The sequence below is a fragment of the Natrix helvetica genome (assembly GCF_964273705.1).
Source record: "Natrix helvetica genome assembly, chromosome: 3".
Lineage (NCBI taxonomy): Eukaryota > Metazoa > Chordata > Lepidosauria > Squamata > Natricidae > Natrix > Natrix helvetica.
Window position 1 is genome coordinate 22,982,753 of NC_138549.1, and position 15,419 is coordinate 22,998,171.

The 15,419-nt window shown below is 40.3% G+C and overlaps 1 protein-coding gene across 4 annotated transcripts in view; it reads left to right on the forward strand.

Moving 5' to 3' along the window:
• The window catches only part of GPC6 (glypican 6), a 926,174-nt gene that overhangs the window by 897,308 nt on the left and 13,447 nt on the right, over positions 1 to 15,419 (forward strand). For all 4 annotated transcript variants that reach the window (XM_081948719.1, XM_081948720.1, XM_081948721.1 and 1 more), the window contains one exon: positions 15,205 to 15,341. In XM_081948719.1, coding sequence (XP_081804845.1) covers positions 15,205 to 15,341 — 137 coding nt within the window. The remainder of the gene's footprint in view (positions 1 to 15,204; positions 15,342 to 15,419) is intronic.

Here is a 15,419-nt window from a genome sequence, read left to right on the forward strand (position 1 = left end):
TAAAGCATGCACAACAAGGGACCCATCTTCCTAGTAATTTTTTATATTCTGCATTTTGTATTTTTTATAATATTCATAGCATTTACCGCTATGAAATTGCTAACTGTCGCCAAATAGTTGTATGTCTTAGTTGTTATTTGCCGATAAATTTCAATTCTCTTTGACGGAAAAGTGGAATATAAATCAAAACATTTCATAGTTGCAATTCAATAATGTCGTGTGAATCAGCCCAGCTTAAAGGTCATCCAAGGTTATTGTTTTTCCAAGATTAGTCATCCAGTCTATCAAGGGTCAAGAAGTATTTTGTGTTTCAGAACACATTTTTTCACACTTGCTGTCTTGGTGAGCATTAGCTGAGATTCACATCAGATTTGATTTCTGAGATTAACAGAAGAGCATCATATTTCATGGTCTGGGGTTTGTAAAGCACAGGGTTTAGCTAATAATGCATGTAGGCATGATAAGTACACACATTTTCCTCTTCATGTTGGCAGAAATTATGTTGTTTAAAGGCCAGATCACAAATAGCCATGATAATCAGATAGGTTTTATATTGGTTTCCTTTTCTTATCACACAATAAGCATATAATGCAGCGAAATGTTGTGTCACAGCTATTAAAGCATGCAAACACATTAGTATAGAATTAGATCTGCAATGACAAAGACTAAATATTATGCCTGGGGTGAGTTATTTTATAGCTGTATCATTAGAATTTTCCATACGATTGTAAGTACATTTTTATTAAGCCATATTTTTGTAATGAACTCTGCTGTCCAACTCTTTTATTCTTTTGATCATTGACTGAATAGTTTTCAATAGTTTTCAAGAAGAGACAACCATTTGTCTGGAATGGCATAAGGCATATGGGTTGATTTAGAAGACCTCCAAGGTCCCATCCAACTCTGTTCTAGTCTAATTTCAAATTTCATGAAGTATAATTGAATAACAGAATTGGAAGGGACTTTGGAGGTCTTCTAGTCCAACCCCCTGCTTAGGCAGGAAACCTTACACCACTTCAGACAAATGGTTATCCAACATCTTCTTAAAAACTTCCAGTGTTGGAGCATTCACAACTTCTGGAGGCAAGTTGTTCCATTGATTAATTGTTCTAACTGTCAGGAAATTTCTCCTTAGTTCTAAGTTGCTTCTCTCCTTGATTAGTTTCCATCCATTGCTTCTTGTCCTATCCTTGGGTGCTTTGGATAATAGTTTAATTCCCTCTTCTTTGTGGCAGCCCCTGAAATATTCTTATCACACAATAAGCATATAATGCAGCGAAATGTTGTGTCACCACTGGTCCTTCTTTTCATTAAACTAGACAATAATTATTGATTGAATTTTATGTTTACCGACAAAGAAATAAAGGGAGACTAGTATAGGTCTATTTCAAGCTATTTAGCTCTCATCAGCTAGCCATACCCTTCTGGGATTCAAATCCCAGCTACTTACATATTAGGTAGATGTATTAACCTTTAAGCCACAGGCTCTCCTCACTTTGTCAGCTGTACCAGGTGAGAGATTAAGTAGGGTTTTTTCTGGTGGGACCAGTCTATCAGGGCAATCAGGGCTTTTTCATTTTTATGCTCTGTCCCATAATTGGGTAGTCCAGGTTGCCCTGATAGACCGTTCCCACAGGAAAAAAATATATAATGATGGATTGGTACGAATTTGACTTTATAACATAAAAACCTTCATTGGAGTAGTGACAGTTTGTTATGCTTCTTCTATTTGGTCAAGACACAAACCCCTAAAACTGCAGACAAGAATTATCAGGTTGGAATGGATGACAAAGTCATGAGTGGATGATTGGGAACAAGGAAATACAGTACAGAGAAAAATGATTGGGTCTTTCAGATAACCAAGAAATAATGAATGAGAATGATGACTTTAACTATCAGTGTAAAAAAAAAAGATCTGATTGTTTAAAACAAAATGCTTGAATCATGAGGTTAATGGCGTTTGACAAAGGAATGAACATGCATTTAAAAGTATGACTAGTTTGATTGTTTATTAGATAAGGGAAAAATAGGTAATGTAAGATACACCATTTTGAGGTAGAATTCGGAATGGATTGTGCTGAAAACTGATATGAATGAAAAGCAAAGAAGTGAAAGGAAGGAGAAGGAGAGCAGAATCTCAAAAACAGAAAACACAAGCGCTGCATGAAAAAATATCAGAAGCCAGATTTCTCTCTGAACAGAAAGAATGGAAAATGTATGTCATGAAAGAGGGTATGAAAGCTACCTAAAAAAATAAGTTACAAAGTACTAAAGTAGGGTGTTGAGTCACGCTAAGTGAGTAGCGTGAAAAAGGAAGCTTTTTGGAAAGATGATGATGGAGACTGTGATCGAAAAAAATACATATAGCAGAACAATTGCTGCAAAACGTGGGATGGGATCAATCCATTATATAACGTGCATATAGAAAAAGAATTGTAGTTAAAACTGTAAGGCATTGTAAAGAATAAAAAAGAGAGAGACAATGGCAAAACTTCTGATCAGTTTTGGAAGGGCGCGAAGATGATTAGAGAAAGACCTTCTCTCAAAATCAGTGGAATGAAAGGCAAACATGATGAAATTGTTTGGGATGAAACTAATGTTAGGAAATACTGGAAGAAATACTTCAGGGATCTGAACGGAATGCTGGTATGGAAATGGAATTTTTTGATACGTAAGAAAGTGATGCTATACGTATTAGGTAAAGGTAAAAGGTTCCCCTCGCATATATGTGCTAGTCGTTCCCGACTCTAGAGGGCAGTGCTCATCTCTGTTTCAAAGCCAAAGAGCCAGCGCTGTCCAAAGACATCTCCCTGGTCATGTGGCCAGCATGACTAAACGCCGAAGGCATACAGAATGCTGTTACCTTCCCACCAAAGGTGGTTCCTATTTTTCTACTTGCATTTTTACATGCTTTTGAACTGCTAGGTTGGCAGAAGCTGGGACAAGTAACGGGAGCTCACTCCATTACGTGGTGCTATGGATTTGAACCAATGAACTGCCGCCCTTTGTGATCGACAAGCTCAGCGTCTCAGCCACTGAGCCACTGCGTGAGCCCTGAGATATATACATATTAGTATCCAAGAAAAAGTTGATTTAAAAAGCCGTAAATGTTCTTAACAAATTGAGAATGTTGACAAATCGTAAAGTGTAGGCAGCATAACTGGGGACATGCTAAAAAGGTTTGCTTGCAGAGTTACTGTACACAGTTACATTGCAATGTAACTTGTATGCATATACATGAGGATTGCCTTTGTACTTGACAATTGGAAGAATGTTATTATTGTTTCCCTTTACAATGGGAGGGGTAGCAAAAATGAATGCAAAAATGAAATGATACTATTATCAAAAGTATACAAGAGGTGCTAGTCAGTGGTGGGATTCAATTTTTTTTACTACCGGCTTTGTGGGCGTGGCAGGGGAAGGATACTGCAAAATCCCCATTCCCACCCCACTCCACTAACCTGCTTTCCAGCTCCGTTCTCCTGTTCAGGGCAACAAAAGAAGATCAACTGGGGGACTGGAAGGCAGCGAGGGCAGGGCCAGTCTATTTGCTGGTTCTCTGAACTAATAATAATAATAATTTATTAAATTTCTAGACCGCCCCCTCTCCTGGAGGGACTCGGGCCGTTGTACAGGAATAAATTTAAAACATACAAACAATCATACACATAAGTAAAAGCAGATTAAACAGCCCCTGTACAATTTATAAAAATTAAAAAACAGACCTTAAAACCAATCTTAAAAAATTTAGAAATAGGACTGAGGTGGGATAGGTGGAATTAGGCCAAGCCGGCTAGCTGGAATAGGTGGGTTTTAAGTTTTTGACGGAAGGAGCGGAGATCGGTAGTCATTCTAATGTCGGGGGGGAGGTCATTCCAGAGGGTCGGGCCTATCACAGAGAAGGCCCTTTCCCTAGGCGTCATCCGCTGGCACAGCCTAGTGGACGGCACCCGGAGGAGTCCCTCTCTGTGCGAGCGAATCAACCAGAGGGATGTGTGGGGCAGGATACGATCCCACAAATAACTAGGTCCTGTGCCATGGAGCGCCTTAAAAATGATGGTCAACACCTTGAAGCGCACCCGAAAAGCCACAGGTAGCCAGTGTAGCCCGCGCAGGAGAGGTGTTACGTAGGAGTAGCTAGAGACTCCCGAGACTGCCCGCGCGGCCGCATTCTGAACCAGCTGTAGCCTTCGGGTGCATCTCAAGGGGAGCCCCATGTAGAGACCGTTACAGTAGTCTAGCCGGGACGTCACAAGCGCATGAGTGACTGTGCGAAGGGCGCTCCGGTCCAATAACTACTCAAAATTTCCACTACCGGTTCTCCAGAACCTGTCAGAACTGGCTGAATGCCATCTCTGTGCTCGTAGAAAAAAACTGGGGAAGTACTGCAATTCCCTGAGGAGGAAATTTGCAAACCTGATTTTTTTTTTAATCTTCAGAAGGTTATTGAGAAATGTATGAATGTGAAAATGAAAGTTTATTTTATCTTTATTCACTTAGAAAAGGAATACAATAAAATCAATTTGCAAGAGTTATGGAAAGTTTTGTACACATATGAAATTGTTAAGTTGGTTCCTATCTGCGATAAGTACAATATATAAAGGAAGTAAAGCATTTGTGAGAATAAATTGAGTCCTTAGCAAACCATTCATCCCTGATCATGGACTAAAAATGGAAGAATATGCTATGATTCCATGATTGTCATTTATGGATAAATATGTAAGGAATATTTGTGATGAGAATGTTGGTTGGGAAAGTGGACATAAATTTCATTTGTGTGCAGAAGATGCTGCAACACAATTTATTTGTGAATAATGTTAGACAGTATGGCAAAAGTGAAGAGTAAGTACCATATTTTTCGGAGTATAAGACACAACTTCTTCCCTCAAAAAAGAGGCTGAAAATCTGGTTGTGTCTTATACACTGAATACAGCATTTTTTGCCTCCCAAAACCTTGCCCCCTTCACCAAAATGGCCATGCAGAGCCTGTAGAAGGCTTTCAGAGAGCTCCTGAGGGCTGGGGAAGGCAGAAATGAGCAAAAAAACAGCCCATTTTTTGCTCAGTTTCCCCCACCCAGCCCCCAGGAGTACTCTATAAGTTTCCTAAAGGGTATCCATGCCCCCCCCTTTTTTTTACAAAAAATGGGCCCGTTTTCATGAAAAATGGGCCATTTTTACTCGTTTTTGGCCTCCCCCTCCCCAGGAGAACTCTGCAAGCTCCTTAAAAGCTATTCAAGCCTTTTTGGGGGGGAAATGGGCCCGTTTTCTCAAAAAAGGGGGCATTTTGGGATGTTCGCAGAGTGCAAAAACTTTTTTTATTTTATTTTCCTCTTCAAAACCTTGCTGCGTCTTATACTCCTCAAAATCCGGTAGATGAATTTGGGTAGCTTGACATAGCATTTCCTAAAGATAAGAACATGGATGGAGAAAATTTAACATATGCAGATATTTAAAGAACAAAGAATTTATGAACTAATGTATAGCCACATTGGAAGCAAGAATGATTTTTAAGAATAGGAAGATGCGGAAATGGTGCTAGTGCATATATATTTAATTAAATTTATTTCTAAATTTCTTCTCCCACCCTCCTTTGACTTTTTTGCCTTTAAATGAACAGAAAAAAGGAAAAAATGATTATACATAAATGAGAGTATCTTGTGCATTTAAATATATACATGGTAATGTATATTTAAATTATACATTCTATTGTATTTGGAATTTTACACAAAATTTTTAGGAAAGGATTATCATATTTCACTATAGTTTATAACAATCCCTTCATAATTCACACATAGCATTAGATCTTCCGTGAGTTGAGTACCCTGTTTTCCCCAAAATAAGCCCTATTTAGGTGTTTTTCCGTGTACACCTAATATAAGGCCACTCCAAAATAAGCCATACTTAAGATCCTGCTCAGCCAGCCGCCCACCCACCCATACCATCTGGTTGGTCGTGGTGGCATAGCAGGGTGTTCAGTATCCTCAGCATTCAAACTGATATAACAGTGATAGGTCTTATATCTAATCTGTTATATTATGAACACCAAAATCAAAGGTGCTACCTACAAATTAATCAGTGGAACAGCTTGCCTCCAGAAGTTGTGAATGCCCCAACACTGGATGTCTTTAAGAAGATGTTGGATAGCCATTTGTCTGAAACAGTATAGGGTTTCCTGCCTAGGCAGTGGGTTGGGCTAGAAGACCTCCAAGGTCCCAACTCTGCTATTATATTGTATTGTAAATATTTTTTTAAAAAGCCCAAGAAGGATAATATTGAATGAAGTCATCCAAAATTTGATACCAGTAAAAATATGTATAATTTGGATATAATTCAGGATTCAGAGAGCCAAAATCCCCATCCATAACTGATAAATTTTTCAATGATATTTTTGGATCAAAACAAAAGCTCATAGAAATTTAGAGAACAATGTGTTGCGATTTTTAAAAAGTTTTCCAGATATATGTATGGAAATATGATGCATAATTTAAAGAATCCTACAAAATTAGACCCATTTTAGAACATTTACCCTATTTCAAAGGGTAAAGGAGTTTCACTTACTGTATCAATATCCATAGAAACCTCTTTCTTATTCACATTTAATATAATTTGAGAAAGATCACATGGGATAAGAATACCTAAATAATTAATAAATCCAATATACTGTAAATGCAGAACATATAATTACTTAAAACTCTAGCTATCAATTCCAATTTACAGCAATTAATAGAGTATCTTGCAACTCACCCAAGACTCATTAATCAAGTTCAACAAGGCCAACATTGAAGCATGATGCTCCTATATATTTATATCTTTCTTTAATATCTTTGCCTTGCAGTTTCTGCACTTGGTATATTGCTTACCCTGAAGAAAACAGTGTGAGGGGTGCCAGAATGCAACCATTTCAGTGTGCAGGCCACCTAGAGAGCAAATCCAGCACAGATCCTCCAAAATACTCCCAGTGCAGCAATTTGAGATGCACAGGCTCAGGGACAGGGCTGGTGTGGAAGTCACCTTCTCCAAATATAAATCAACAACAAATGGGAGGTATATTGATTCCTTCTGAAGGCGACGTCGGGATAATAATACTGAAATGGTGAAAAAGCTGTGGACAATTAAGAAAGTGCAGCATGGTGTTGGTACTTCACTATTAATGAAGCAGTGTCCATCAAGAATTGGGAAGATGGTAATGGTAGCTCCCCTCTTTGCATGTATTCTTCACAACCAGCTCTTGAAAAATTGCCTAACACGAGCGCCCATATCGTTTGTGGTAGTCCCATCATGCATCCAGAATCCTAGCATGCTCCTAGTCCTTCTTAATCAGATAAAACTGATTAAGGGGGGCGTTCCACCAGGTTCGCCTGGTGCGCCAATTGCGGCCCCTTTTGGACCGGGAGGCCTTGCGCACAGTCACTCACGCGCTGGTGACGTCTCGCCTGGACTACTGTAACGCTCTCTACATGGGGCTCCCCTTGAGGTGCACCCGGAGACTGCAGTTGGTCCAGAATGCAGCCGCGCGGGTAATTATGGGGAGATCGAGGTTCTCCCATATAACACCTATCCTGCGCGAGCTGCACTGGCTTCCTGTGGCCTACCGGGTGCGCTTCAAGGTGCTGGTTACCACCTTCAAAGCGCTCCATGGCACAGGGCCTAGTTACCTGCGGGATCGTGTCCTGCCCCATACATCCCTGCGACCCGTCCGCTCACACAGAGAGGGACTACTCCGGGTGCCGTCCTCCAGAGAGTGCCAGAGGGCGACGCCCAGGAGTAGGGCCTTCTCTGTAGTGGGCCCCACCCTTTGGAATGACCTCCCCCCAGACATCAGGACAACAACCGACCTTCGCTCCTTCCGTATGAAGCTGAAAACCTACCTGTTTCGACTAGCTGACCTGGCATAATACTACAACCTCTCCAGCCCAGGGCATTTTTAATTGGTAATTTTAGTTTTTAAGGGTTAATTTCACTGGGGTTTTAATTTTTTTAGGTATTGTAACTTATTTATTTATTCTTACCTCCTCTGTACGCTATATAATACTTTTGTACGTCGCCCCGAGTCCCTGTGGGGAGAGGGGGCGACTAATAAGTTCAAGTAATAAATAAATAAATAAATAAATAAATAAATAAATAAATAAATAAATAAATAAATAAATAAATAAAACAGATTAAATGACTTGAAGAACCAAGAGAGGAGGGGTGGGCTGCTATGGGTTGGCCCAGGTTCGGGAGAACCCATAGCTAACGTTATGGTCAGTTCGGAGACCCTCCAAACCCCACTCATGACTGGCCGCACCCTCCCCTCCCAGGAGTCTATATGCAGCCCATTTTGGATGTAAGATAAGCGCAGGGCCCGCGCGGAGGCTCAGGAAGGGGGGGAAACGGGCGTCCGAGAAGGTCTCCAGATCCCAGGGGAGGCAGTTTTCTCCCTCCCAGAGGCTCGAGGAAAGCCCACCATGGCCACGCCCACACAGCAACCAGGCAGAGAAGCCATTGCTGACATTTTTGAAGCCCACTCCTTTAGGAGGTGGGCTATATAAGAGGCTTCTTGTTTTGAGGCTTGGCTTCTGAGTCTAAACAGCTAAGGGGATACTAAATAAATTCTGCCTCTAGCCCTATAGACAATTCTATGCCTGCTCCCTAACCTAATATTGAGCATAATTGACCGCATCGCCTTATGTTTATTTTCCTTATTGGTCCCTAAGCAGTTCAGCTGCAGATGTATCAGCCCTTATATTTTGGGAATGTTTGTATTCACATCTGAACGCTGATAATCTCAAACGGATTTCAAGAATGACCAAAAATAAATACTCATTTTCCCACATCTCAAATTAACACCAACACCAATCACATTTAGGTGTCCATCATTGTTTTTTGGTTTGGAAGAATATCCAGAAAATTTGTCTCGCGTTTTCAACATTCATATGTGCACACTGCCATGCATCAAAATTTTGAGAAGAGAAGGAATTTACTGAGGTATTAATCTATAAAATTGCGTTCATGACCCCTGCTCTCTAGCTACGAACATAACATAACTTATTAAGCATTATTTAATTAGGTTGGATTTTTATTTCAAAAATATCACTTTTAAAATGCCGAATAATGGAATATTCTACTGCTGCAATTAAATTAGTGTGGGAACGGACTACTGTATTCTGTAGTTACCTGAGTACTTACTATTTGCTTTTACTTTCTTGACAAGATTAATGTTTGTGCCTTGAATGTTGGCACTTAGCGAAAGAAGTGGTACAGGGGGAAAAAAATCCCAGCTCTTCCTCTTGAAGTGTGTTACTGCTAGTGTGTTTCTGCCACCGCTTTTATATTCAACTGTGTAATAAAATGTGTATTGTGCAGAACGCTTTCGACGTTCTTGAATAAGATTTACAACTTCACTTTTTAATACTCCTCTCTAGTGTTCGTAACGTAAGGTCCTCCAGGAAAAGGAAAGCCACTTTTCATGTTATGTATTGTATTTTTGTATCACTTGGGTGCAAAAAGAATCCTGACAGTTTATATCAGGTAGGTCCATGTGGCCCTGAACAGTTAATAATGCGGCCCCATGAGATTTTAAACTTTTAACATTATTTTGTGCAGAGGTAGGCTGCTGCTGGTTCAGCAGCATTGGTAGTAGTGGCAGCGGGAGGCTCTGCCCACCCATCCAGACGCTTCTGTGCATGCACAGAAGTGTTGCGCGCACACAGGAGCGCGCAACGTGCCCAAACTGATCGTAAAAGAATTAGCAATCCACCTCTGATTATGTGATTTATATACATTAAGTAAATTATATATTTTATATGCAGCCTAGGAGTAAAATCTACTTACCTTCGCTACCGGTTTGCAAATGTGAGTGTGCATTTCTTACTACCGGTTCGGGCAAATGGGTCTGAACCGATAGCATTTCACCCCTGCTGCAGCCCCAAACAATCCCTCTTTACTCAATGCAGTCAAGTTGAGTGAAGAGTTGGACACCCATGGCTCATAATCATAAAAATTAAAACATCACTTAAAAACAATACCGTGATCAAATGAAAAGTGCAAAGTGCAAATAAGCATATTGGCTTTGTAAACAAGCCATGTTTGTGAGACTGCCTGAGACCCTGCTTTACAGCAGGGGTCCCCAACCTGTCAGTCGTGGCCCACTATCAGGTCATCACCTATTCACAACCAGGCTATGTGAGTGGCTGGTTGGGGTACACAAATGTGTGCGGGAACACGGTCCCACTTGCATGAGTGTCGCAGGGGTTCACAGTCCTCCTCGTGCGAGCATCATGAAGGCTCACAGCCCACTTGTGCGAGCCTCACATGGGCTCACGGCCACACTCATGTGAGCAATAGATGCTCATTCATGCACACATGCAATCCTTCCCTCCCACAGAACCATCCCTTTACAATAGGAGGAACTCTGCTTTACAGGTGCAAAAATAGGAATTTCTGTTTCATTAGCAGAATGTCTCCCCAGTCTTGAAATTCATGCCTAAAGGAAGTACTTGTGTTATGAGACAAGTGAAGCCATAGGTTCATGATAAAAGTCCCAATGCTTCAGCCCAAAGCTCTGTCGAGCTAAGGATCTCTTTAGCTAAGGATCTCAAGGGCCAATCAGAGGATTTTAGGAACTCTTTGGAGCAAAAAACACCTTATCCATCTGAACCACTTACTAGTAAAGAACAAGAAAGTTTTTACTTATATAAAATGTATTTATATATTCCAGTAAATCTGATAATCAATATTCTAACGAAAAAGAAATGCAGAAATTGAAATATTCAGTAGATGTCAGCAAAGAATGCACAGCTCTTTGCTTCCATCAAGTGGTTGTCTGGATTTTGCATCTCAGATGGGGATGCTATACCCACCTTTAATTGCCACAACACGAGGCATTTTTGACTTAATTTTAATAGATAAAAAATGTAATCAGATCTTACCATGAAACAGTTGGAATTCTACTTAAGAGCCGTGGTGGCGCCGTAGTTAGAATGCAGTACTGCAAGCTACTTCTGCTGACTGCCAGCTGCCAGCAGTTTGGCGGTTCGAATCTCGCCAGGCTCAAGGTTGACTCAGCCTTCCACCCTTCCAAGGTCGGTAAAACAAAGACCCAGATTATTGGGGCCAATAATAAACCGCTTACAGAGGGCTGTAAAACATTGTGAAGCGGTATATAAGTCTAGTGCTATTGCTACTTATAAATTATGTTGTGTCATCAAATAATACTTCCCAAATCTGGGACTCGGTATCATACATACAGTACATATTTCAACACCCCAAATTCAGGAACCAACATAGCACTCGTTGACCTTTCTAGAAGTATTAATTAGGAATGAAGCAATTTAGTCAAGTATGATTTAGGGCCTCAATGGAGATAATGAAATCATTGTCCCTCTAAAAAAATTTTTTTCCTTACATTGATTCTCTAAAAATGTGTTAGCATCAGCACTATTTTGTAATTAAGTATTGATTGATTGATTCAAACAGACAAACATGATTGTAATTATCACTTAAGAGTTGTAAAGTGAAAGTTATTGAAATTGGAGGCTTTTACATTTTATTTCTGTTTGACCTCCCTGTTTACATTTTTTTCTCGTAGTCATGGATTAAAAAAAATCTGCCAAATTAAGATAACACTGTACAGATACGATGAAATAGTCCCTGTAAGCGTACATTCCATAATATATTTGATCATGTAAGTCCTATGTCTCTCAGTGATATTTTGGCTACAAAAATCTGCCTAAACAGGGAACCCCAATCCCTGGGCCTTGAACCATTCAGAACCGGACCGTGAGGTGGTGAGTGAGCACATGTGCATGCATCTCCACTTGCATGAGCAGCAGGCAAGCACACGTGTTCCATTTGCACTGAGCCGTGGTGGCGCAGTGGTTAGAATGTAATTCTGCTGACTGTCAACTGCCAGCAGTTTGGCAGCTCAAGACTGACTCAGCCTTCCATCATTTCAAGGCTGGTAAAATGAGGAGCCAGATTGCTGAGGACAACAGGCTGACTCTTAGAGAGGGCTGTAAATCATAGTGAAGTGGTATATAAATCTAAGTGCTATTGTTATTGCACAAGCGATGTGCGCACGTGGAAATGGAGCTGTGCATGCATGCAGTTGCCCAACACTCATGCAGAATCATCTCTTCCCCCCCCCCACCAGTCTGCAAAGCCAGAAAGGTTGAGAAACTGTGGTCTAAGGGAGATGGATAGAAAATGAATATCATCACTGACAGCCTTATTATGCAATAATTTTCTTTTCTTTCTGGGCCCTTTCTTAAATCTTTCATAATCTAGAATTTCCTGTGTTTTTTATAAAAATTGCACAGAGTTAACATATCCATTGCATTACTAAGCAATAAGATTTATTTACTTACATACAGGGAGTCCCCTGTTAACAACAGCAATTGGAACCGGAATTGCTGTTGTTTTAAGCACAACATCACGTGACCATGCTTCTTAGCAACTGCGAATCCAGTACTCCCTGTTGCCATCATTAAGCAAATCACTGCACATTACTAAGTGATGATGTCATGTGGTTGCCATTTTACAATCTCGTGCTGAATTTCCAATGAATTTTTGCTTATTGAAACCCGGCAATTGTGACTCTGTGTCAACCAGAACTCCGAGGACCCATCATAAGCACCACGTGTTCCGCGCTGTTGCAAGTTCAAACAGTCACTGATTGAGTAGTCATTAATCAAGGAACGCTTACACTGTCATGATTTCTTCAGTCAGCTTACGAATCTTTTTTTAAAATCTTAAAATATTTTTAAAACGTACATGCCAAATGAGCAGCATCAAAACAAAAGAAACACATTAATTTCAGGTCTATCCATAGCTTTCTGCCTTGCAGAAGAGGATACTATCTGCATACTAGTTGCAGAGAGAATTCCAGGAGTGTAAACACAGCTAGAAGCGTTGTTCCTTTAAATGGAATTTATTGGGAGTGCTGTGGTTTTGAAATGTAGAGGTGTGTGTATATACATCAGAGGTGGTATTCAGCAGTTCTGACCAGTTCTGGAAAACGGGTAGCAAAAGAGTAGTTTGGAGAACCAGTAAATACCACCTCTGGCTGGCCCAGCCCCCAATCTATTCTCTGCCTCCCAAGTCCCAGCTGATTGGGACAGAATGGGGATTTTGTAATAAGCTTCCCCTGGAATGGGGAAGGAATGGAGATTTTACAGTATCCTTCCCATGCCATGCCCATCAAGCCACGCCTACCAAGCCATGCCACGCCCACTAAGCCATGCGCACAGAACCGGTAGTAAAATTTGAATCCCACCAGTGATATATATACGCATACTCAAGACGAATTAAGTATAAACAAGAATTCCTAGCAAAAGAGTGTTCCTGCAGTGAAATCATGATTATCAAACCCTTCTCAGAGGTATTTGGATGGCTGATGTAGGAACAAAAAAATTGACTCAGTCTATCTTTGATCTGGCCCAACGTGGCTCTTGCTGTGTTAATACCTTAATTGATATTAGTAAGCTAATTGCTTCCGCATCAGAGCTCTTAAGTAAAGTATGAGGTTGCTATCAATTTAAAATATATATTTTGTTGATTGTATTTCATTTCAGTTGTTTTTTATAACAAAAGAAAAGCCTCTTTAGAATAAATGTTTGTTTAATGTTATTGCAACAGGTACAATGCAATACTCATTTATAATTACCCCAGCTGTGTTATTTATTTTTTAAAGGAATAAAATGAAATTTGTTTAAAGTTGTACTTTAAAAAAAACTCAAAAGGCATGAGTTTGCAAAACACATTCACAATGCAATTTTGAGAACCCTGTCAAGATATCACTAGGTGTAGTGTTCTTCCTTCACTTGCTGCGAATTGAGGTCTTAACATTTTGTAATGAACGAAGGTTTTGGTTAACCTTGGCTCTGGCAGACCTCATTAAAATAGCAGCCTGTCAGTTTCAAGTTTTAAAATATCAGTCCTGTCAGTTTTATATTCAATAGAATAATCTGCAATTTTATGCAGGATATATTTTGTATGGAGTTGTGTGTCTCAAGTAGTGGGAAAAGAAAGCATTAGTCAATATTGCCATCTAGAGGACAAGAAAGTCTCAGGTTTTGTCATACATGAAGGGAGCAGTAGCAATGCTTGAAAAATCACACACACAACACACACACACACACACACACACACACACACACACACGACTTGGACTACCAGAACTGAAGAGTACAGTAAGGTATTTTTATATGGGAATTATTTCACGTGATTATAGTTAGTCACATACAGGTAGGATTTTAAACCTTTGTTTCTGTTTCTTTTATTTTGTTTAGTTCTGTTGTCTAATTTTCTGTCTTTGTGATGCGCTTTATATACAGACCATTATACAACAGTCCCAGGGAGATGTAGAGTTTTGGCAACCAATGGTTTCCCCCAGCCAGAGTGGGATATCATGCATTTCACAAGTGTTTAATCTGTACCTACGTGGGGCTTGATATCTGCAAATAACAGAATGTGGATATTTATCTTATACCCAAATTTATTGGTAAAGGTTGGGACATTCAGCTATTGAAGATGTAAAGCAGGGGTGTCCAAACTTGGGAACTTTAAGACTTGTGGACTTCAACTCCCAGAATTCCCTAGCTGCTGGGGAATTCTGGGAGTTGAAGTCCACAAGTCTTAAAGTTCCCAAGTTTGGACACCCTTGATGTAAAGAGTTAACGTTTCTTAAAAGAAACACAAAAAGTCTTCCTAAAAGAACGCAAGTTCGAGAAGGGAGAAAGATGCTGTTCTTCCACAAATAGGGAGATGCATCCTAAAGCAATGGTCTCCAACCTTTGTGACTTGGCGTCCTCGTTGGGAGGGGTATAGGGGAATCGGGCCACACAAGCGGCAGGCCAGTGCACACACATGCACAGCTTGAATTGCCCGAGTGACAGGATGGCGCTCATATGCAAGGAGACACCACTCAGCTTGTACAAGTCGAAGTGCCTGTGCATGAGTGTTTGCTAACATTCCCATATTTTAAAGCCTATGATTCTCCATCAGCCTGGATCCAGCCAAGCTAGCATATGCTGGGTTGTTGCAGCTTGGCCACTGGGATGTCATTCAAGGGTCCCAACCAGCAAATCCACAGAACTTTATCCTGTAGCTTAACCCTGATCCTAGTACATGTGCCATATTTATTGAATTCTTTGAATATTCTTTTCAGAAATGGCTTTACTGGGCATTTCTTAACCAAATACCTTCCCTTTCTCTTATGATTAGGTAATTGACATTAAAGAAAAGCTAAAGCTTTCCAAAAAGTTCTGGTCTACATTACCCTACACCATCTGCAAGGAAGAAACAGTGACTGCTGGCATGTTTAATGAAGAGGATTGTTGGAATGGACACACCAAAGCTAAGTAAGTGAGAAAAAACACAATAAAAACAATATTTACAGATGAAACTCGCATGTAGGTGTCTAGAAGGCTTTGCTCTGC